General features: G+C 42.1%; 2 protein-coding genes across 2 annotated transcripts in view; one reads left to right on the top strand and one right to left on the bottom strand.

Annotated features, from left to right (window-relative positions):
* Positions 1–2,989: 2,989 nt before the first annotated feature.
* LOC125769487 (ATP-dependent DNA helicase PIF1-like) lies at positions 2,990–3,673 on the top strand. Its single transcript, XM_049438219.1, has one exon. It carries the CDS (start codon positions 2,990–2,992, stop codon positions 3,671–3,673), a length of 684 nt encoding a protein of 227 aa, XP_049294176.1.
* Positions 3,674–11,898: 8,225 nt separating this feature from the next.
* Positions 11,899–22,483, bottom strand: part of LOC125769488 (uncharacterized) — a 71,638-nt gene continuing 61,053 nt past the window's right edge. Inside the window, exons 4-6 of the mRNA XM_049438220.1 lie at positions 12,652–13,561; positions 12,045–12,585; positions 11,899–11,992 (exon numbers count right to left, since the gene is read on the bottom strand). Coding sequence (XP_049294177.1) covers positions 11,899–11,992; positions 12,045–12,585; positions 12,652–13,147 — 1,131 coding nt within the window. The 5' untranslated portion in view covers positions 13,148–13,561. The remainder of the gene's footprint in view (positions 11,993–12,044; positions 12,586–12,651; positions 13,562–22,483) is intronic.

Consider the following 22,483-nt stretch of genomic DNA (forward strand, 5'->3'; position numbering starts at 1 on the left):
TTTGCCCAGCATTACTTTTACGATCCCAGCTCGGAGGACCAGTACACATCGATGCTGAACCAACGTGCCACTTTGTTCGGAGGTGAGCTGGATCGTAACATCCTCTAGATCTTGTAACGCGTGCTTACCACCCACAATCCACTGGCAGCATTGTTTAGCTATGCATGCGAACGTATGTCCGTTCGAGACGATCTGCGAATATATGACCATAGTCAATACTTCATGGCATGTCAGCTACCGCTTTTGTTTCCACGGGGTGAAATGAGTTGGACATATGGAATACCGAAGGTACGTCCGCAAAGACCGATAGCCCGACGAAAACAGTCAACGCGACAACTAATGATGGTGCAAAACGCAACGATGAGAATCTACATGGAAGATACTGCATCATCAGCGCATCAAATTTCATCTCGTTAATATGCCGCGTGGTGGACGATTGTTCCAGCAATATGCAGCGTTTGTGGGTGATAATCAGGCACAAATGCGCACAGAGGCATACGCAGGATTGATCGATCTTGCTGGCCGATACAAACCAACGCGTGCCGAACATGCCGATGGAAGGTCCGGTGCCGATACCAGCCGACGCCGACGGGGAAATTACACAGAACCGGCGATGTGGCAGTACGTGTTTTCCGGTTGAAGCTGAAAGCCATCCTTCAGGATCTCACGATGGGAGCTCTCAGCGTTAAGGTAACGCGCATACAAATAATTGAATTTCAAAAACGTGGCCTACCTCATGCCCACATCCTGATGATACTGGTAGAAGCAGGCAAACCACAAACGCCGTACAGCTACGATCCGTTTGTATCGGCTGAGCTGCCCGATCGGGAACGATGCGAGCAACTCTGCCAAACGGTGCACTCCTGCATGATACATGGACCGTGCGGACTAGCGCATTCTGCCTCACCATGCATGAAGGATGGTGTCTGGTCAAAGCGATATCCGAAGCCTTTCTGCGAACGGACATACATAACAAAATAACAAAAATAACAAACAATGGACGCACCGTGTCGGTAAATGGAACGGTACTCGACAATCGGAACGTTTTACCGTAAAACTCGTGGTTAAGTCACAAGTACAATTGACACATTAACGTCGAAGTATGCACAACGATCAGCAGTGTAAAGTATCTGTACAAGTACGTGTACAAGGGTCATTATCGGCTGAGCATATCTCTCACCGGTGGCAATGATGAGATACAGCAGTTCATCGACGCACGCTACCTATCACCCACAGACAGCTGCTGGCGTAACATGCGTTTCGAGCTGCAGGCGAAAACGCACACCGTCGTGACGCTGCCCATCCACCTGGCGAACCAGCAGCACGTGTTTTACCGAGCGAACGAGAACCTTTCCTGTGCGTTAAACCGTGTAAAACGCACAATGCTGACTCAGTTTTTCTTGCTTGCGGCTAGCGACGATTTCCCCAAAACGCTCCTTTATCACGACGTACCCATGTACTATCGGTACGGTGAACCGACAGCGCGTCAGCAACAACCGTGGCACGAACTTGGCACCAAGCAGTGGATCCGTCGCACCCGTACCTCGCACAAAACGGTAGTTGGACGCATGGTGTCCTGGGGAATGCAGCTCTTGGAACGCTACTGTCTGCGATTGCTACTGTGCTACCACAAAGGACAGACATCGTTCGAGGATTTGCGCACTGTTGACGGCACAGTGTATGCAAGTTCCAGCAAGCTGCCATCAGAGAAGGACTGTTGCAAGATAATTCCGAGTGGGAACGGGCTCTACAGGAAGCGGCCACATTCCAAAAGCCCTCCCAATTTCGCCATTTCTTTGCACTCATTATCTTAGCTGGGATGCCACAAGAACCGCGCAAGCTGTGGGATAAGTACGCAGAACTATTGTGTGAAGACTTTTACTTCCACAATCGCGACCGGTATACATCACAACAGTCCGACCTGAATACGCTGCTGATTGACGTCGAACGTTTTCGTGCGCTGCGCGAAATCGATCGGTTTTTGCGAGGTACCATTCCGGCAAAGGATTTAACCACCTTTCCCGATATGCCACAGCTGCAGGATTATGAACACGTTGCAGAACACCTCAGGAACGATGCGAATGAGAAGACCGAGTTCATCACGACCGAACGGGCTTACGCAGTGAACGATCTCGACGAAACTTTGGCCACCCTACACATACTCACCGACGAGCAGCGTACAGTGTACGACAAAATTACGGCGGCCATTGATCGAGTTCGGATATCGACGAGCACTACAACGGATACGGATGTGAACACCAACTCCGGAACCGGAACCTATGATGCTGAAGACAATCGCTTTTTCTTCCTGGACGGTCCTGGCGGTACGGGCAAATCTTTCGTGCTGGAAAACATCCTCGCATACACGCGACGCCAGTCAAAAATTGCCCTTGCCACTGCGGCGAGTGGAATAGCTGCGCTGTTGCTTACTGGAGGAAGAACGGTCCACTCAACGTATAAGCTTCCGCTCGACTTAAACCGACACTCCACTTGCAACATCCCACGACAGTCCAAGCGCGCTGAACTCATCCGCCAGGCAACGCTAATCGTGTGGGACGGAGCATCCATGAGCAGCCAGTACGCGTTGCAAGCAGTCGATCGTACCATTCGGGACATAACGGGCGTGCAGCGACCATTTGGCGGCAAGGTGGTACTGCTGTCCGGTGACTTCCGTCAAATTTTGCCCATTGTACCCAAGGATAATGATGCACAAATAATCAACGAGTGCATCAAACGGACCACACTATGGTCCCTTTGTACGACGCTACGGCTGTGCGTTAACAAGCCGGTTCGCACGGATCCTAACGCGACTCGAGCCAGCGAGCTGCAGGAATTTGCCAACTTTTTGCTGCGTATCGGAAAAGGGCGACACGATACGTTTGCAGGAGCGGACCCATCGTTGGCAAAAATAACGCACGATATGGTTGTACCCCGTACGGCGAACTCGGCTTAGGACATCAATTAGCTGATTGCCCGCATCTACCCAGACATGCAACGGAACTGTCAGAATCCAGATCGATTCTTTTCCGATCGTGCGATTCTGTCTCCATTTAATGTTGACGTTGCCGTCATTAACAACATTGTGACGGATCAGTTACCCGGGCAGGCAAGGGAGTATCGTTCCGTGGACACATTGGTAAACCCGGAGGAGCATGAACACTTGCAGATTCCATCCGAATACCTGAACTCGCTCAACATTAGCGGCATACCACTGCATCGCTTACGGCTGAAGCGATCGACACCGGTGCTGTTGTTGCGAAATCTCAATTCCGACATGGGACTTTGCAACGGAACGCGTCTTCAGATTGTGGACATGAAGACGCACTGCTTGCACGCCAAGATATTGACGGGCAAGCGGCGAGGAACGGACGTGCTGCTGCCACGCATCTACTGTGACAGCAACGACAAGGGCCAACCGTTCCAAATCCGCCGCAAACAGTTCCCGGTGCAGGTGTGCTTTGCCATGACCATTAATAAAGCACAAGGACAATTACTGAACCATCTGGGCCTCTATCTGCCAAAGGATGTGTTTGGACACGGCCAGCTGTACGTGGCAGTGTCCCGCGTCACGTCACGAGCGAATATAGCTGTGCTGATCGCAAATCCTGAACACGACAATCAAGATGGTGTCTCAACGCGAAACATTGTGTATCGAGAAATCATTGACGATTGAACGTGTTCGGGGATTCAGGTAAGAACATTTGGGAACGAAGAAAAAAAACTGCATTACTATCTGTTTAGTTTTTATTCATATTACAGATACCATGTCCTCGTGCCTTATTGGTCGAGCTTATTGTTGATGGTCGAACGCATTCGGATGGAAGTAAGGAAAAAGAATGAAAGTACCAAATACAAGCAAGAAGTAATTGTGAACCTTTTTTCCCTCAAATTACAGATAATAATTTGTTCGCCCTCATCGAGTTTATTCATTCGAATTCGGACGAATTCGCGTGTTGGTAGGTGAAAAGAAGAAAAACAAATCTAAGAAAAAAAAACTTTATATCCTTCCTTTTCATTTCAGCCCGAAAACAAACATAAACTTTGACCAAGTTCATCGATCGAGACTTTGATAATTCGGACGCATTCCAATGTAGGTAAGTAGAAAGAGAAAAAAGTAAGAAATTCAATAACAAAATACCTAACCTTTTTTATTAATCCTACTACAGTTATCAAGTGTGTCTATGCCTCATGCCTCGCTACATTCAATGTAGTGCTGGAACGCGTTCGTATGTTGGTAAGAGCTAAAAGGAACGAAAGCCAGTCCGTTTTTTAAATATTTCATGACCAAGTAGCTCTAACCTCTCCTACCTACAGGTAATAATTTGACTATTTGTCGACGAACCAGCTTCAACTCAAGGATGAATTCGCCCAATTTATGACGACCCAAATAATAGGTAAGTTATACATTTCTACACACACAAACAATATGCATAAAATTTACGCTTAACTTTTTTTGCTTACACAATTTGCTCTTTCCAGGACAACATAATCAACTTTCTACTCTGATTGCTATCGGCACCTGTTGGAGTGTTTTCTTTTATCAGGTATCATATTTTTTCCTTTTTAATCATTTCACCGTTCTATTCCAAATTTGCATATTTACATTTTTTTCCATAGCTTTCAGAAGCTGAATGAGACCTTATCCCGGATGCTGCAACGAGCAAGTGGATATTCATCACACATCAAGTATAAAACAGAGGCGAAGACAACACATTCATCGTAGTCAGTAAAACATAATGTACGTATCGTTATCCATACCTACCATTGGTGTTATGCACTTATTAATTCTTTTTTATTATTTATTTCATGTCGCCGCATCACTTTGGGAGCACGCGAACAAACAACATGCAGCAGCGGTGTATCAAGAGCATCAAATAGCAGCATCGGGACAGACCTCTGGAAACTACATCACGGGACTGTAACTGTTAACGTACGTATGCGCATATTGTACGCAACACTATTACCGTGGAAATAGACGTAGAGCGACATTTCTCGCGCGACATTTCTCAAAAGTAGCTCAATTCTGCAAACAAAGCAAATCGCTCGGCCAGACATTTCTGTGGCTACTTCGTTGGAATATTTCTATGTGTTTCTATGGAAATGACGTTTCGATGCTGTTTTTTTATATATGGACTTTTCATCGCATTTCATCGAATATTGACGAGAAATGTCGCTCCAGGTCTATTTGCACGGTTACACATTTACTAATACACTGCTCTGCTTTTAGAGACACCGGGATCGGCATCGGAGTATGTTGAGTATCATCACAACAACTGCCAAAGATGCCGCATCAAACATATCGTTGATGCTCACAAGTACTCTATGTTCTTTGTGCGGGTGAACGCCTAGGAGCGGATTGGGGCAACCGAAACAGAAAGATCTACACGACACCATTTCACAAAACATTTTAGCGATTGCGATGTCACCGAGTGCAGAGTGCATCAGCATATTATGAACCCTGTCGTGCATTGCGCTAAGAAAGTAAAGTTAGATTTTGTTTTACTCTCATTCTAATACACAAGGTTGCACAACTATTATTTAACTTTACCGTTATTTAACTAACCGTATTTAAACGATAATTTTTAATGCACATAAAACAACCATTAATTAATCATTAAGTTAACACACTTACCACACGAAACCAGGAGTCACGTCGGACAACGGATAATTCACGTAAGCTCACATTTATAATGCAAACGCTTATAAATGTGGATGCTGTTAAGTGACTATCCGGGCCTCGAAATGTCTGAAGTTTTGTGTTGTGTTTTTTTGTATATTTTTATATTTTTACGTTGTAATTAACGGAGCATATGTGGCCACCTTGAAGTGTTTTTAACGAACAATATACAAATGGCACTCTCACGCTTACATGTAAATGATGAAATAGTTGTCGTACTGCGACTGCTCATACGTTAAACACTCAAAGATGTACGAACACACACATACAATCAGTTTTGTATCTTAATAATTAAATAATAGTTTTGCAATCTTACTCACAGTACATTCTTAAGTTTTTCTTATATTGAATAATATTAATTATTAACACTAACCGCTTATGCCATTTTATTTATTTTACAAGTTACAAACAAATAACTTATAGCACAAATTGATTAATAGATTGTTATTTATTTTAGTTCACTTTTGTAAAAATACGTTTCGTTATTTTATTTCTACTTTTTCCCTGAAAAACTAAATTTACTTTGTTTTACACTGCGTTAATTTTTCAAAAACTAACTCTAACATTGTTCAGTATCGAAAAGGGTGACCATAGCGTTTCTAAAGTTTTGTGTGGCTATTTTACCATATCGCTCAGCTTATGAAGCCATGAGTCAAGTCGGACAACGGATAGTTCGCGTAAGCTCACATTTATAAAGCAAACGCTTATTATACCTGTGAGAAAATGTTACAACCTCTAAATTTTTACACCCCAAATCCGTGCGTTGCCCTGTAATATACCGGGCCTGGAGTTTAAGCTAGTCTTTTTTTAGTTTTCGTAAAACGTTATGCATCATCTTTCCGCGTTATGCTATTGATTATTTTGTCGAAAAAAAAATCACGCGTCACGCATTTTATTCGCCTAAATTTCAGCGCATTACATTCGACAGCCAGCTTTCTGTTTATTCACTTTTTCCGTTAGTATACTATTGTTTCTACTATTTACAATGATTATTGTACTATTATTTTGTTGCAATATTTTTTGTTGATTTCTTTAGATGAAAATCACGTATCACGCGTCACTCATTAATTCGCCAAAACATTCACCGCACTATAAATTTATCAACCGGCTGTCGGTTTACTCACTCTTTGAATTTGGTTCCTACTATGTGTAGAGTTCCCTTTATTAGTATTCGTTATATCACGGTTATTGATCCTCTCTCGTGGCGACTGTTGCCATCCAACTGCCGCTAATCCTACATCCTCCAAGTCCGTCATTTACAGCCCGCTCTCAAAGAGTCGGCTTAATGTTACTCGAGTTTACCTTCTATAATCCAATACTCTACACTATGTACAATGATTATTTAATTAATACAATTCTTTCGTGATCATTTCTACATCTGTCGGCCTGATCATTTCTACACCGTAATGATTATTATTTTACTATAGTTTTTTAAAGTTTTGTTGTTGCAAGAAACAAAAAACACTATCGGCCTGATCATTTTTATAGCGTATTTCTTTTTTGTATAAACGCTAAAAAACGCTTGGTCCACTCCGTTTGAGTGACACCGAAAAAATGCGGACACAGTTTCGCAGTATCGGATTTTATGATATTTTTTCTTCAGCCTTTAGCCGAAAAGGTACAAGAACATTATTGTTTCCGTAATAGGAAATAATTGCATGGCTCGCTCAGCAACATATCTTTCTGGAGAGTTTTCCGATTTCAGCAAATCCGGACACACATCAGCATACACTCCGGTATGGTACAAACCGTAAGTACAACGCACATTCCAATGCGTCACCGCTACTTCACCGGCGGGTACACCTAATCATGGGCGGGTACACCTAATAATCATCATGATCACTTAATTACTGTGGGGATAATGCACACCCACACACATATACACTAGCGACAATAAAAAACACAAAACTCTAAGCACACAACACAATTTTTTTTTACACTATTGCACACTTTGAAATAATATCACACACTCACATTTGATACCGCGAACGGGGCATAGTCGGGACACGTAAAAAAAAACTCGGATAACTAAGTCGAATAATCGCGGCACAGAAGAGAGGGATAGGTGATGGATACCCATAACATAACGGGTTAACGCAGCAACCTTTTATAGCTTCGAAATGCATTGATGTAATAATCAGTGTAGTAAAGCTCTTTAAGCTTACTACGCTGAAGCTTACTTTGAAGTCCTAATAACATTTGAAATATTCTAACTAATGAAACTTTGAATCTAGATTTGCGGGCCGCATAAAACCCCCTTGAGGAGCGGCCAGCGGGCCCTAGGATGCTCATGCCTGGGTTAACGCATCACAGGTAGACTTTGGCATTGCCGAGATCCAATTCACGTAATTTGTAACATTACGCGGAGCAAATATGTGCAATTTATATATTTTTTATTCATCTGCAATTGGTCTGGCAGCCTAATGCCATACCAATTGCAGATGAATGAAAAATATATAAATTGCACATATTTGCATCGCTTTAATTCCCTTTTTTATCTTATCCACTCAATGATAACATACGCCTAGATTTCTACTGTTATGCGTGCAGTATCCCACCCGTGTTCTGATTCCTTTGGTGCTTCTACGATTGCCGTTACAGCGTGATAAGGATACATGTGTCTGTGCCGTTATGTTAATCGCTGTCCATGGTTGTCTTTTCTTATTTTCGCATGTAAATCGCATCACGAGTGCTTTCCCATTCTGCCTACCTTATATTAAATCCGTGGACCTTAGTGCGGAGAATAGTGCTTTTATTATATTAAGCGTGTACAATGATAAATGCGTAGTGAATAGTAGCGAATTACATCGATAAGTGCGTACGATTAAACTAGCGTCAATGTATCCCTGCTGGGTATTGCCTTCACATTCCGTTAGGAAACAGGTTTTTTTTTCAAATATTCCTATTGTACTCAGTATTTTCGAAACCCACAGGAGTAACCCTGCTTCGAAAAACGATAAGATCGATAGGACCGAAGTAGCACGGTGAGAAGTAGGATTCACGAAACAGCGATAGCAAGCGAAGGACGTGCGTGTGAGATCTAGCGAAAATAAAATTTACGGTTACACTATATTCCCATTTTTAATTATAATTATTATTCCATTCAATTCCTTACAGTTCTAATACTATTTAAGAGTAGTGTAATTATTATATTAAGCGTGTATAGGGTTAAGAGACTAGCGAAAAGTGTTTTCTGTTAAGTTTGGTTACTTCCCGCATCCCTGTGTCGGTTCTCCATTCAGTTCAGAAAAAAGTTTTATTTTTAATTATTTTTATATTCTCATTACTAATTCTAATTAGTATTTTTACATTATATTCAACACATGTTCATTTCTTTAACATTATTACTTATAAGTGTTGTATAATTATCATATTAAGCGTCTATAATGATAAGTGCGTAGCAATAAGTGACTAGCGATAAGTGTTAAGTTAGATTACTTTCAGCGTTCGGCTTACCATGAGTTCCAGCCAAGTAAATAGTGGTAGCGCCTCAGTTGAAACCGTGTCAGAACGAAACGAAATGCAACGTACTGCTGCTAGATACCCAACCGCACTCGCAGAAACAACAGACGAACGGAAGGCGAGGCTCGCTAGGAAACGGCAGGCACTGTACAGAGCCAAGAAGCGTTTTGCTCAGACAACGTTTACTTCTTCCGGAGTACCAGAAGTGGTCCCGGCACCAACACCAGTACCGGCATCATCGGTAGAACCACAACATACCCTCGATCCGATCCGAGGATAAAAGGTACAGCACCCCACCGAAAGAAACACCAAACGGACGGAAGGCAAGACTCGCTAGGAAACGGCAGGCACTGTACAGAGCCAGGAAGCGTCTTGCTCGGAGAACGTTTGCTTCTTCCGGAGTACCATAAGTAGTACCGACACCAACACCAGTACCGGCATCATCGGTAGAAGTACAACATATCCTCGACCCGATCCCGTTGCAGATCGAGGATATAAGTTACAGTACCCCTCCGGAAGAAACAGCAGACGAACGGAAGGAAAGACTCGCTAGGAAAAGGAAGGCACTGTACAGAGCCAGGAAGCGAATTGCCCGTAGCAATTCTGTTTCTTCTAGAGCCAACCACAGCCAACAGCCAGGTCCAGTACCAACACCAGCACCACAACTAGCACCAGCACTAGGACCAGCAACAGGACCAGCACCAGAGCCAGCACCAGGACCAACAGCACCAATTACCATCGTATCCACACAACAACAGTTGCAAACATGCGTGCGTCTTCTTCACGACAACGAAGCAAATCGGCAGCGACAATTTATATCCCGGCGGGGCATGACCGGCCACTTGTGAGTAGCACACGGCTATCATTGCATAATTTGCCTGTGGAAGTCCCGGTGCCACAAGGATCACCCATTCCCAATGTCCGTCGTTCCATTCATCCATCGTCGAACCTCTCACGTACCGGCACGCGTGTTATGCTCGGACCATCATTCGTCGGAAGCAATCGATACATGCGGGCGCAATATCAAGACGCAATGGCCATCGTTCGAGCGTTGGGCAAACCAGACCTGTTCATCACTGTAACATGCAATCCGAAGTGGCCGGAAAAAACACGATCCCTACTCCCGGGACAGCGGGCCCGGATCGACCTGATGTTACCATGCGTGTTTTTCGACTTTTTCGAGGAAAACCTTCCTGCATGACCTTACTATGGGAGTTCTCGGCATCGAGGTAACGCGAGTTAAATTTCGGACGAATGATGATCGAATAAAATAGTTGGTAACGCGTCGAGTGCTGATTACTGCCAGTAATTGGATGGATGAAGGAAGGGAGGGAACGGAGGTGTACCAACTGCGTCGTCAGAATTGCATCGATACGCTATTTCTGCCGAATAGCAATTTTATTGCTAATCGGTTTTATGCTATCCGTGCATTTGGATGCGGTCGGAAACAGCTACGGCCATCGATGTTGCTGACACGATAATGTCGTTGACTCTTAACTCGCGCATTCATGTGATCGAGTTTCAGAAACGTGGCCTTCCTCTTGCTCACCTACTGATGGTACGTTGTGTACCATATATACATACATAGTGGAAACTATTTTTTTTAGGGGTAATGGTTTTTCCACCAATCTTGATACCACGGTAAAGGTAGTGAGTCCAGTTTATTTTTAAACAGTTTATAAAACACAAATGCTGCACACCACTTCTTCAGGTGCTTAACTCTTTTCCTTCCCCCTTGTAGCATTGGCATGAAGCCTGCCAGGTAATTAAGACAAGTAGGCTATAAAAATGTTTGTTGTTGCTTGGAGGCGTGTAAAGCCTGCGTGTTGATGCTATCCCTGTTATGCTTAGATTCGGGTAGCGGCCGCGCGCTTATGGCATGCCTGGTATGGTTGGAATAAAATGAACGTAGATAGCTTTGAAAAAAAAAAAAAACATTCGTTACCTTTACACGCTGATCTGTGCCGAGTGTTATTCTAGTGCTTGGAGGTATGATTCGAACATGTTAACTGTCGTAGCTACGTACGTATTCTATTGAAATTGAGAGTTTTTCAAAGGTTTCCTTAGACTTCCAGCAACGCATTTATTAACGCCATCAGTTTCGATTTAATAATCAGCCATGTGTGTGTGTGTGTATGAAATGCATTTTTTTCATCTTTTTGCCTAAACCAATATCTTTTAGTGCTTATAATAATTTTAAACACGTGTATTTTTTTTAAATATTTATTTAACTCTAAATTACTTGGGTTGTAATGTATGTAGTAATGGAAGTACAACAACTCCTTGCGATTTATCTACACTAATTCCTACTAATTTGCAACGTATGTCCGAGACAGCAACTTGTCTTAAAGAAGACGACAGGTCACTCATGCTGGCCTGGAAGATCATTAACTTTGTCGAAGAACAGGGATAGTCAAATAATTCGTACTGACGAACAAAGTTATAACCATACACGCTTATTTGTCCAGTTTCTGATTGAGCTGCTGTACAGTACTTCATAATGGTGCTGTCTTTCAATAAGAACCATTCGTTCCTGGGTCCTTTCCTTAAGCTGAATTCCGGATTTATGGCCAACGAAATGTTTTGGCCTTTTGTAGTTATCGATGGGTAGCTACTGGTTTCGTCGTTTTCTCCGGCTACATTTGTGTGATGTAGTTCACACACTCTTTTGACTATTTGTTCCAGAAATTTGCTGCCACCTCTCATCAAGCGTTTCAAGCGTTGTAGTTCATTTTCGAAGCCGTATGTGGAGATGTCTTCTAATGGTCCGAATCTGGCAACTTCGTCGTGAACATGCTGAAGATTATGAACGTTGCTTGAAACTCTGCTAGGTCCATAAATGGTTCCAAAATCCTTGACGAACAGGTCCAGCATTTCTTTTGCAAGTTCCCATTCGTTTTCATACACAGTCGTTGACAGGAATGTCGTGGCACAAAACAGTAGCAAAAAATGATTGTATGCTGTTTCCGGAAGTATTTCCTTTAGAACGACTACGCTGGCGTAATGTAAGAAGGTTCTAAACTCCGTTCCTTTCCAGAATTTGATGTATTGTAGGCTTCGCGGGCTTCGATGAATTTCTGAAGGGAGCTTGATATGTAATAAAAATTCCGAAATGATATCACATTGTCTTGAAGTCCATTTGGTGTGATGTGGTCCTTTAGTAAATTTGCCTTTAATCCATCCGTTTAACAGTTTCCTCATCACCCCAAGATCAATCAGATGAAGTCTGTCGGCAATAATGACGTCTGCGATGATGTCGAAGTACAAAATATCGATTAGAGGTGTTGGTTTTTTGCAATGCTGAGGGTATTCTTGTGCTCGGAATTTGGCATCTGTCCGCTTTTCTATTCCCACTCCTGCAAAATACATCCTTTTGGTGGCTGTGTCATGTACAGGAATGTCTGTGCATTTTAAGCATCCATGACAACCGTTAAACGAAACGACACCTGGGAAAAAAAATAAAAAAAATTAAAGGCCTTCTTTTGATTTCAAAAGCATATTTTTACACTTACCTTTAATTAAAGCTCGAGCTGGTGAATCTGCTATAATAGCCCTTAGCTTTACTTGATGTGTAACGCCTTGTAAAACAATACCGTTGCTCTGAAGTTCGTTGATCTCTGTGACAAACTGTCTTAGATATTGTTCGGCGTTTTGAGGTTTAGATGACCCGCAAAATATAGCAACGACGAATATTGGAGCTTCCTGCACTTCACACAGCCTCATTAAAATAGGCCACAACTGAGTGGGTCCGCTTCTATGAAGTGACAAACCATCCATGGAAATATCGATCCACAGAGACTCTAAGGATGGTTTCACATCGCTGAAGTAATGTTGAAGACACTGCTTAATGCCATGATACCACATTTGACCACCTTCGATTGTGATGAAGGATGCACACGTCCGATGCGGTGTTCTCAACAGTGTGCGGTAGTCCTTTGGCAAACGAGACTGCACAACCTTTTTAGTTTTTAAAAGTTTCAACAGACTATTCATCGCAGTATGCGTCATATTTGACGTTAGGGCCCAATTTCGTAAATCATCCACGAATAATGTTGCTCCTATCTCTTCCTCGTTTGTTGATTCCTCATCATCTGATGTACTTAGCTCTTCATCCGATGTTATGTAATCATCATCAACTGAGCCATCCGGGTTAACACTTTCCCCTGGATCAAGCAACAGTGTACGCAAATCAGCCTCGGAAAAGTTTGGAGAAAAGTCTGGAACGATAAATGGAGAATATGTAATCAATAAAAGCGATATCAACGAAAATTGCTCTAGCAATAAATATACTTACCATCAACAGCCAAAATAGACGCACTTGGAGCTGGATGGAGTGCTTCCCATTCCTTATCGAACTGTTTGGTGATTTTATTACGACGTTTATATAGACCACCGGTGTCGCGTATACGTTTGGTAGCCATTCTTTGAATTATTTTTATGATTGAATGTTAAGAACCAGTAACGAGTGTGGCTGACTTAAGAATGATTTGTTTGTGAACATGCCTTCATTTAAATAGGATTATTTTGTCCTGCGTGTGACGCCTGTTAAATTTACCCTCAAAGGCAAGTGCCATAAGTGTTACTTTGAGTACCTACGAGTTTAACTAGAAAACCTCGATGAGTGAACGAACGTATAAAATGTGTACAGCATTATTTAAGGGTAGTTCTTCAGCCATTTGTAATACAGGTAAGGAATTCTCCTTTTTTTTGTATATTAATACAAATTTTGTACGTGTCCCCATTATTCGTTTCAAAACCATCAAATTGAAAACAAGTCAGTAAAGATGTATTCTTCTACCAAAAAGTTGCGTCTGGACGAAAATCAGGAAACTGATTTCGTCGATACTGGTGTTGAGGTTATATCGAACATCCAGTTGCCGTCCCTCGACATTGGAAATATAGTTCCGGCTTCAACATCACCACTCCAGCAGCCTTCGACTTCAGGACTTCAACAACTAGAGGACTGTGCAGTTTTGGCCGAACCATTGCAACCGTCTCCAAGAATAGTACGGTGTAGACGCAAGAGTCGAGCAAACATTACTTCAACTATCTCATCTTCCTACAACATTGAACAACAACTATCTCATTCCTACAACCGACTTATTTGAGGAGCTGCTGCATCAAACGAAACAAAACCAAGACAACATCACGAAGCTTAGGTCGTTGATCATATCGCTATTTCAGCAAAATTTACCTTGATGGAAAAGTTAGCTATGAAAACCGATAATGCACTGGCGGTCATGTCAACAATGCACGATATCATCAGAAAGGTTACGACATCGCAGGCTTCAGATCGCTTTGACTTTGTCATAGTAAAAACAGCGGAACAACTAGACGCTTTGGAGGCCAGGTTGGGAACTGATACGGATTTCTTCGGAGCAATGGGCGCATGGTTAACTGATCAAATTTGTCGCGACGATCCGAAGAACCGTATGCATCAACAGGCAGTTTATATGCGGTTGTAGCTGGACAGATGTCGGTAAAAATGGCCCAAAAATTAAGGTTTCAAATAAAGTAAATATATTAAAGATGTTTAGAATGATCGGTACGTGCGGTTATGGTGTACCGACCATTGAAGCGGTCAACAAGTTTTTCAAATTTAAGTTGAAACACGCAACTCAACGGGAAACTATGGTAGGAAACCGAGGAACTAGTTGTAGACGTACTTAATCATAAATATTTATTACTTGCATATTTAATAATTAAGGCTGGCTCAATGGCCATGCTTAAGTATGATGGTACGCTTGGACGATTAACTCTCCAATGGCTACATTCATACAGTGGAACTGTAGAAGTTTGCTTGGAAAATTAGATTCTTTTAAAGCACTTGTAGACGAACACAATTGTGATGTGTTCGCTCTCTGTGAAACTTGGCTATCGGATGACATTACACTAACCTTCCCGGGATATAATATAATCCGTGAAGATCGAATTTCCAGGGGTGGGGGGGTACTGATTGGTGTTCGAAAGAGTCACACTTTCACCAGAATACCTACCCCTAGGCAGGAAATCATCGAAACTGTCGCAATCAAGGCAAAACTAGGCGATCTCCACGTGACAATTGCCTACATTTATATCCCTCCGATAGCCAATGATGAAAAGCAAAAAATTGAAAAGTTCAAAGAGGATCTTGGAAATTTAACAGCGGTCTTGCCTGGACCGCTTTTGATCCTGGGAGATTTTAACTCCCATGGAATCGAATGGGGGTGCGATGACATTCGCGCCCCTATCATCCGAGACATCTGCGACAGATATGGCTTTACAATACTCAACTGAGGAGAGGCAACTAGGATGCAGACACCTATGAGTAGGGAGAGTGCACTGGACCTGTCTCAATGTCCATCAGCAATGGCCCTGGATTTTATTTGGAAGGTGATACAGGACCCTACCGGCAGTGACCACTTGCCGATAGAAATTTCCTACATCAAGAGAGGATGTTCAGTAGTTGCAATCCTCGTTAAATGTGACTTAACGAGGAACATCGACTGGACGAGATACGGTGAATTAGTAGCCGCTTCGCTTTCTCTTGTCTTGGAAGATTTGTCTCCTGTAAAGGAGTATGAAAAACTTGTTTTAACTATAAACAAGTGCGCACTTGAGGCCCAATCAAGGCGCACCCACCAAGCAAGGACATTCAAAAAACCTCCCACTCCTTGGTGGGACAAGGATTGCCAAGCGGCTTTCAATAAGAAGCGGAAGGCGTATAAAGCATTCCGGGACACGGGCTCGAGGCCTTTATATGAAGAATATAAAGGACTAGAGAGATCGTGCAAAAACCTGTTGAAGGCGAAGAAAAAAGGTTATTGGCGTCGGTATGTCAATAACCTAGACCCCTCCACTTCACTTAGCTCCCTTTGGAAAACGGCTAGGAGGATGCGAAACAGCAACAACATCAATGAGAGCGAAAGCTTTTCTGGCGAGTGGTTGAATGAATTTGCCCACAAGCTTTGCCCCGATTTCGTTCCTGCGCAAAACTTTATACAAAATGCGCCTGGCAGTGATCCTATGATGGACTCACCGTTCACAATGGTTGAGCTATCACTTGCTCTACTATCTTGCAAAAATTCTTCCCCAGGCCTGGATCAGATTAGCAGCAAATTGCTTCAAAATCTTCCCGACGTAGGCAAGAAACGTCTGTTAAGAATCTTCAACAATATGTTGGAGTTCAACAGCGTCCCGCAAGAATGGAGAGAAGTGAAATTTGTCCTATTTTGAAGCCTGGCAAACTGCCATCAAGACACGATTCATATCGATCAATATCGCTACTGTCGTGTCTGAGGAAACTCCTGGAAAGGATGATTCTTTTCCGATTAGAAGACTGGTTGGAAAAAAGCAACCTTCTTTCAGATACCCAGTTTGGTTTTCGTAAAGCCAGGGGTACTAATGACTGTCTAGCACTTCTAACTACAGAAATAGAGCTTGCGCGTGCACGCAAGCAGAACATGGGATCTATTTTTTTGGATATACAGGGGGCATTTGACTCAGTCTCACCATATAAGCTGAGTCAAAAGTTAGAAAATGCGGGGCTGGTCCAAAGTTGAATAATTTTTTATTCAATATTTTGTCGGAAAAAGCTATGAATTTTAACAATGGTCATGTGCAATTAAAGCGGACTAGTTTCCTGGGACTAGCACAAGGGTCCTGCTTGAGCCCCCTGCTATATAATTTTTACGTTAGTGAAATTGATTCTTGTCTAGCGCCAAACTGCAGCCTTAGACAATTGGCAGACGACGGCGTCATATCAGTCGCAAGCAGGGACGCCGCCGAAATACAACTGGCTTTACAAACCACCTTGGATAATCTTGCCGAGTGGTCTGACAACCTTGGTATCAAGTTCTCTGCGACGAAAACTGAGATGGTAGTCTTTTCTCCTTTTAGTGACACTCAAAAAAATAGGGAGAAAAGACTATATGATCCGCAAATTGATGTCTTTTTATATGGTGAAAAGATATCAACAACCGACAATTTTCGATACCTTGGTGTTTGGTTCAATTCTAGACTAAACTGGAGTAAACATGTCGCCCATCTGGTGCAAAAATGTAGTAAAAGAATCAACTTTCTAAGGACAGTCACAGGGTTCTGGTAGGGCGCACACCCATCAGATGTTCTGCGACTGTATACAGCCGTTGCCACCAAATTTTGGCCGTAAGTCACGAATTTTTGACAGAGTTCATCATTTTTTTTCCGTAAAGCATCAATTTTTGCCAGTGCGCATCAATTTTTGACTAGAACGCACCAATTTTTGACTCTAAGTCACATATTTTTGTCTCTTAAGCACGTATTTTTGACACGAACTAAAAACAAGATCAATTCACTGCCTTACCGGACAATTAAGGACTGTTCATTTGTAACAGTGAAATTGCGTTAAAATTTACGAAATAATTATCTTAAAAATAAACAATTTTCTGTTCTGTTTTTCTCGTTCAATCGTACATGCATCATCATGATTCTTGTTTTCAAGCTTTCAACACGCTAACTATAAACCAAGTAATGAGGCAAACTAGCTGTCATGTGACAAAAATTGATGACTTAAAGTCAAAAATTGGTGCGTTCTAGTCAAAAATTGGTGGGCACTGGCAAAAATTGATGCGCTCTGTCAAAAATTGATGCTTTACAGACAAAATTTGATGAGCACTGTCAAAAATAGGTGCCTACGAGACAAAAATTTGTGACTTAGGACTAAAATTTGGTGGCAACGGCTGTAAGACAACGGTACTCTCCGTTTTGGAATATGGAAGCATATGCTTCCATTGGGCACCCAATACGCTTATCCTCAAGCTGGAGAGGCTACAGTATCGTTGTCTTAGACTCGCACTAGGGAGCATGAAATCTACACACAACATGTCCCTAGAAGTGATGACCGGAGTGATGCCGCTCAAACTTCGTTTTGAAATGCTGTCGCTTCGCCTTCTAGTCCGTTCTTCAGTGTCAAATCCCTTGATAATAGGAAATTTTAAAGCGCTTCTAGAGACAGGTTCTAAGAGCAAAATCTTGAAAGTTTACCAAGACTTTGTTACCCTACAAGTGCATCCTAGCGCTCCACAGGCATTAAACCGTGCTGTCCTTCCTGAGACCTATAGTTCCATTTTAACAACAGACACCTAGCTGCGCGAGGAAATTAAGACCATACCCAATGATCTTCGCCCGAGGGTAGTTCCGGGCATTTTCATGAACAAGTATGGCCATCTTGACCAAATAAGCCAGTACTACACTGATGAATCATCCTCTGAGGAGGGCATAGGCTTCGGTGTCTTTAGCGAGTCCACCGAAGCTTTCTACAAATTGCGCCAGCCGTGTAGTGTTTACACCGCAGAGCTAGCCGCAATCTTTTACGCACTATTACTGATAGCAGCGAGTCCTCCGGACCAGTATTTCGTTTTTACAGATAGTCTTAGTGCTATTGAATCACTGAGATCCCCAAAGGCTATTAAGAGTCAGGATTACCTTACCATAAAAATCATTGAACTACTTGGCTCAATGTTCGACAAGGCGTACATAATCTCGCTAATTTGGGTCCCTTCTCATTGCGGAATTCCCGGCAATGAGAAGGCAGACTCACTGGCCAAAACAGGCGTCAGAGAGGGCGCATTTTACGACCGACCAATCTCTGCCCAAGAGTTCCTTCGTTTTCCACAGCAACTTTTCCTGTCTCGCTGGCAGAGCATGTGGGAGGCGGATGAACTCGGGCGATACCTTTTCTCGATCTCTCCGCAAGTGTCCCTGCGGCCTTGGTTCGGTGGGCTCTCTGTAGATCGTGCATTCATTCGGATGATGTCTCGACTCATGTCGAATCATTTCGCCTACATGCCTGGATGCACATCTACAGCGTATTAATCTGGCTCAGACGAAAGTCTGTGGCTGCGGCATTGGATTCCACGATGTGGATCACCTTCTGTGGTCCTGCGTGGAATTCGAAGCTGCGAGACCCTGCTTGATAAGCGCAGTCGAGGCCATTGGCAGACTGCCGGATACACCGATCCGGGATGTTTTGGCTTGCGGGGACCTGAGGTACATGAGGCTTGTCTTCCGCTTCGCCAGGGACAACGGTCTTATCCTTTGAATCCTATCCCTACTTTCCCTCCTTCCCCTTCCTACACCTATTGTTAGCCGTTGTGTCTATACATGTTTTTGTTGTAGTACCTTAGCCAAGCCGTTGAGGAAACAGGCGTCTTCGAGGACAACACCCGAGCCGCAAAATGGAGGCAGACCGGGTGTTTTGTGCTGTCCACAAACTATAACTGTTCTTTGTTCTGTTACAGTCCCGTTCAGTACCGAACAGCGCACGACTAGATCGCCATTGGTTCACTCCACCAGCCGCGCAGACCCGATCATCGAGCGACCATAACGCAGTTGCGAACATACCACCACCAAACCAAGCAACAGTACAGTCATTGACATTACATCACAATGAAACAATAGAACTGCATAAACCAAGCACACAACGAAATACGACACTAACACTCTACACTTAACAACAACTCCACCAACAACTACAACCACCTCAAAAGACATCCACAACCGAGTATGCCCGGGATAAGGCAAATTACAAGGAGGAAATGCCTTGCGAAAATTGTAATTACCTCAGCCGTCTGTGGCTGACAATATGGCAAAAGCCGTAATCATGTAATAAAATAAAATAAAATAAAAAATTTAATAATTTATTTTCAAAAATAAATTAAATGATTTAATATTTATAACTTTAAAAAATACGAACCATGCAATATGAAAAACGGATATTGCTCGCGCAGAACAAAAGTGTTGTTTGCCAACACTATTGACAGTAAGGCACGAAGATTGACAAAGGCGAAAAAGACTTAGCGCGAGGAGAAACAGCAGTTAGGACCAGCGCCATCGCGCTGTTGTAATTAGCGTCATTACAAGATTAACACAACGTAGAAGAAAGGCCTGATAATCTACATGAACCAGTGACTTAACAATAAATAGAAAATATTTAAATATATATTTATATTACTATATACCTTCACACCAGCAGGATTTCGGAACGAATTTTAAATGTTTATGCGTATCGAAAAGAACACATTTTCATTAGTCGTGACATAGTTGCATGTAACATTATTAATACTTTCAAACAATAAACACATGCTTAATTAGCTTTGTAAAAATCTGCAAACATTAAAAAAAATGCAAACTTTTATTTTCTACAACCTCAAAGAACGTCGTTTTCATCTATCTCTTCAACTTTTTTTGTTATTCGCTAAAAACCAAAGCCAGCATGTTACGGGCAACCGCGAGGAAATAGCTAAAGCAATGCATAAAAATGTAGCGAAATATAGTTATGTGCCTATGACAAGCGACCGTCATACGACACCTATAACAGTGCAACATTTCCCACGGTTGTCGTCCAGACCGGACTAGACGACAACTCAGCAGTTCTGGACCGCGTTCGCCATCTGACACCATCATGCCACGCTGCACCAAACACCATCGGTTAGGCACAACAAGTAGGATTAGCTTAGAATTAAAGTTTTAGTTTGTATCGAGCAACTCAACTGTAAGCAACGAGTCGTCATTAATAAAAAGTTTTGTACTTTAAACTAATGAACACGCGTCGCCTACATAATTATATACCTCTTTTGTAATTGAATTTTTGAATTATTTTATCTAAATACCACACGGAAAAATCATGCAACTATCAGCCCAAAGTGTGTCCAACATATTGTAATCGGTCGTTTGTAAATAAATAATAATTTTAATACAAATAAATTAAAAAAACTGAACGCGCTTTTGCACGCTACGCTACGACCACCGCGACCAAAACACCGTCCGCTGCGAGCGGTCTTGTAGCTTGCCACATTGACCCATAAGGATTCATCATTAACCCGCACGCAGTGCTGCAAAATGTCATGACCATCACGTGATGATCACAACTGAAAACAATGAACATCTCGACGGTAAGTGATGTTCATTACTGATAGTCATTGAAAACTTGTCATGACTTGCCGAAAATGGGGTCTATGATACCTTCCACTAGTTTTTTTATATGGACTTTGACGTTTCGCGGCTTATTTGCTGCATGTTTTCCATACAAACCGCTCAGCAAAATAAGCCTGCGTATTTCAGATTAGAAAATTTTTCTAATGTTAGTTTCGATCAGCTGCTCGACAAATGTCAAAACAAGGCATTTTTCTAGCAGGTCTAAAACAGGTTAGGCCATATTTGATTCGGCTGAATGTTGATTGAATTTGGATTTAAAACAACAATGAAATTACATGAGTTTAATTATGTTCAGCTTTTTATGAAAAATAATACAAATTTTTACTTGTGCTATGCCTTTATTTCGAACTACATTTCGACGCTGTAATTCCTGTTTCGTCAAAACGCGGTTCTACAAAACTGCAGCCTAATGTAATTCTTTATGTCAAAATGCTAGGTCCTTGAGGAATCCTTGCATGATGATATTACCTGTCACCAATTTCCCGCTCGATTCTGCTCGATGTTTTGACAGATCCGGGCTAAAAATTTTAGCTTTCTAACTTAAGGTATCATAGACCCCAATGACAGGTGACTACTTGAGTCAAATGTGATTCTCTGACTGACAAGCTGACCTTAATGCCAGCGCAAGCATAATCATGACTTTTTTTGCTGCAAAATGTCACTGATATTGGGGCAGATCACGGTTTAAGTTAGAAAGCTTAAGCTGTAAGCCGGCATCTGTCAGATAATCGAGCAGATATCGAGCAGTAAAAAGGTACCGGGTTGAATCATTAAGAACAACATAAGGTATTTTTTACTGAACCAAAATATGAGGAAAATAAATTTGAGTTTGACCTTTTCATGACATTGTTTTTAAAGTGGTGTCTTTATTAATTTTCAAATTATTAATTTAATTAGGTTTTGAAATAATTTTAATCAAATAAATTCAAATAAATTTAATACAATTCTTCAATGAATATGAATTCATAGAAAAATATTGTAAAAAATGCATTCTAAACATCTTTTATACAATATTTCTTAACCATTAATTTTTACGGCATGTCTTGTAATGAAATTAGAAGCGGAACACTCTTTGAAGAATAATAAAAATTCTTCGTTATTTATAACTCTGTGAATTGAACCGTCGAAACAAGGAAAGCAGATTGATCCTATTCAGTGCCACCATGTTCTTCATTCAATTAGTTTTTTATTTCACATTACAGAGAAAATATCGAATTGAGTTATAAAAAAAACCTAACCAATCTGTCTAATCGACTTTGGTCGCAAAGAAAGGGTAACCATGGTAACACGAATGCGTGGGTGAGCAGATAATGCATCTTAAGGGCGTCCAAACGCCAAATGTAATTCAAAATGGCGGCAAAACAGATCTTGAATTGAACCAAGAAATCA

Source organism: Anopheles funestus, chromosome 3RL (genome assembly GCF_943734845.2).
Source record: "Anopheles funestus chromosome 3RL, idAnoFuneDA-416_04, whole genome shotgun sequence".
In the NCBI taxonomy this organism is placed as follows: Eukaryota; Metazoa; Arthropoda; class Insecta; order Diptera; family Culicidae; genus Anopheles; species Anopheles funestus.

Excerpts from the sequence above, each read along its gene's own strand:
- LOC125769487 (XM_049438219.1), top strand. The coding sequence starts at position 2,990 with ATGCAACGGAACTGTCAGAATCCAGATCGATTCTTTTCCGATCGTGCG.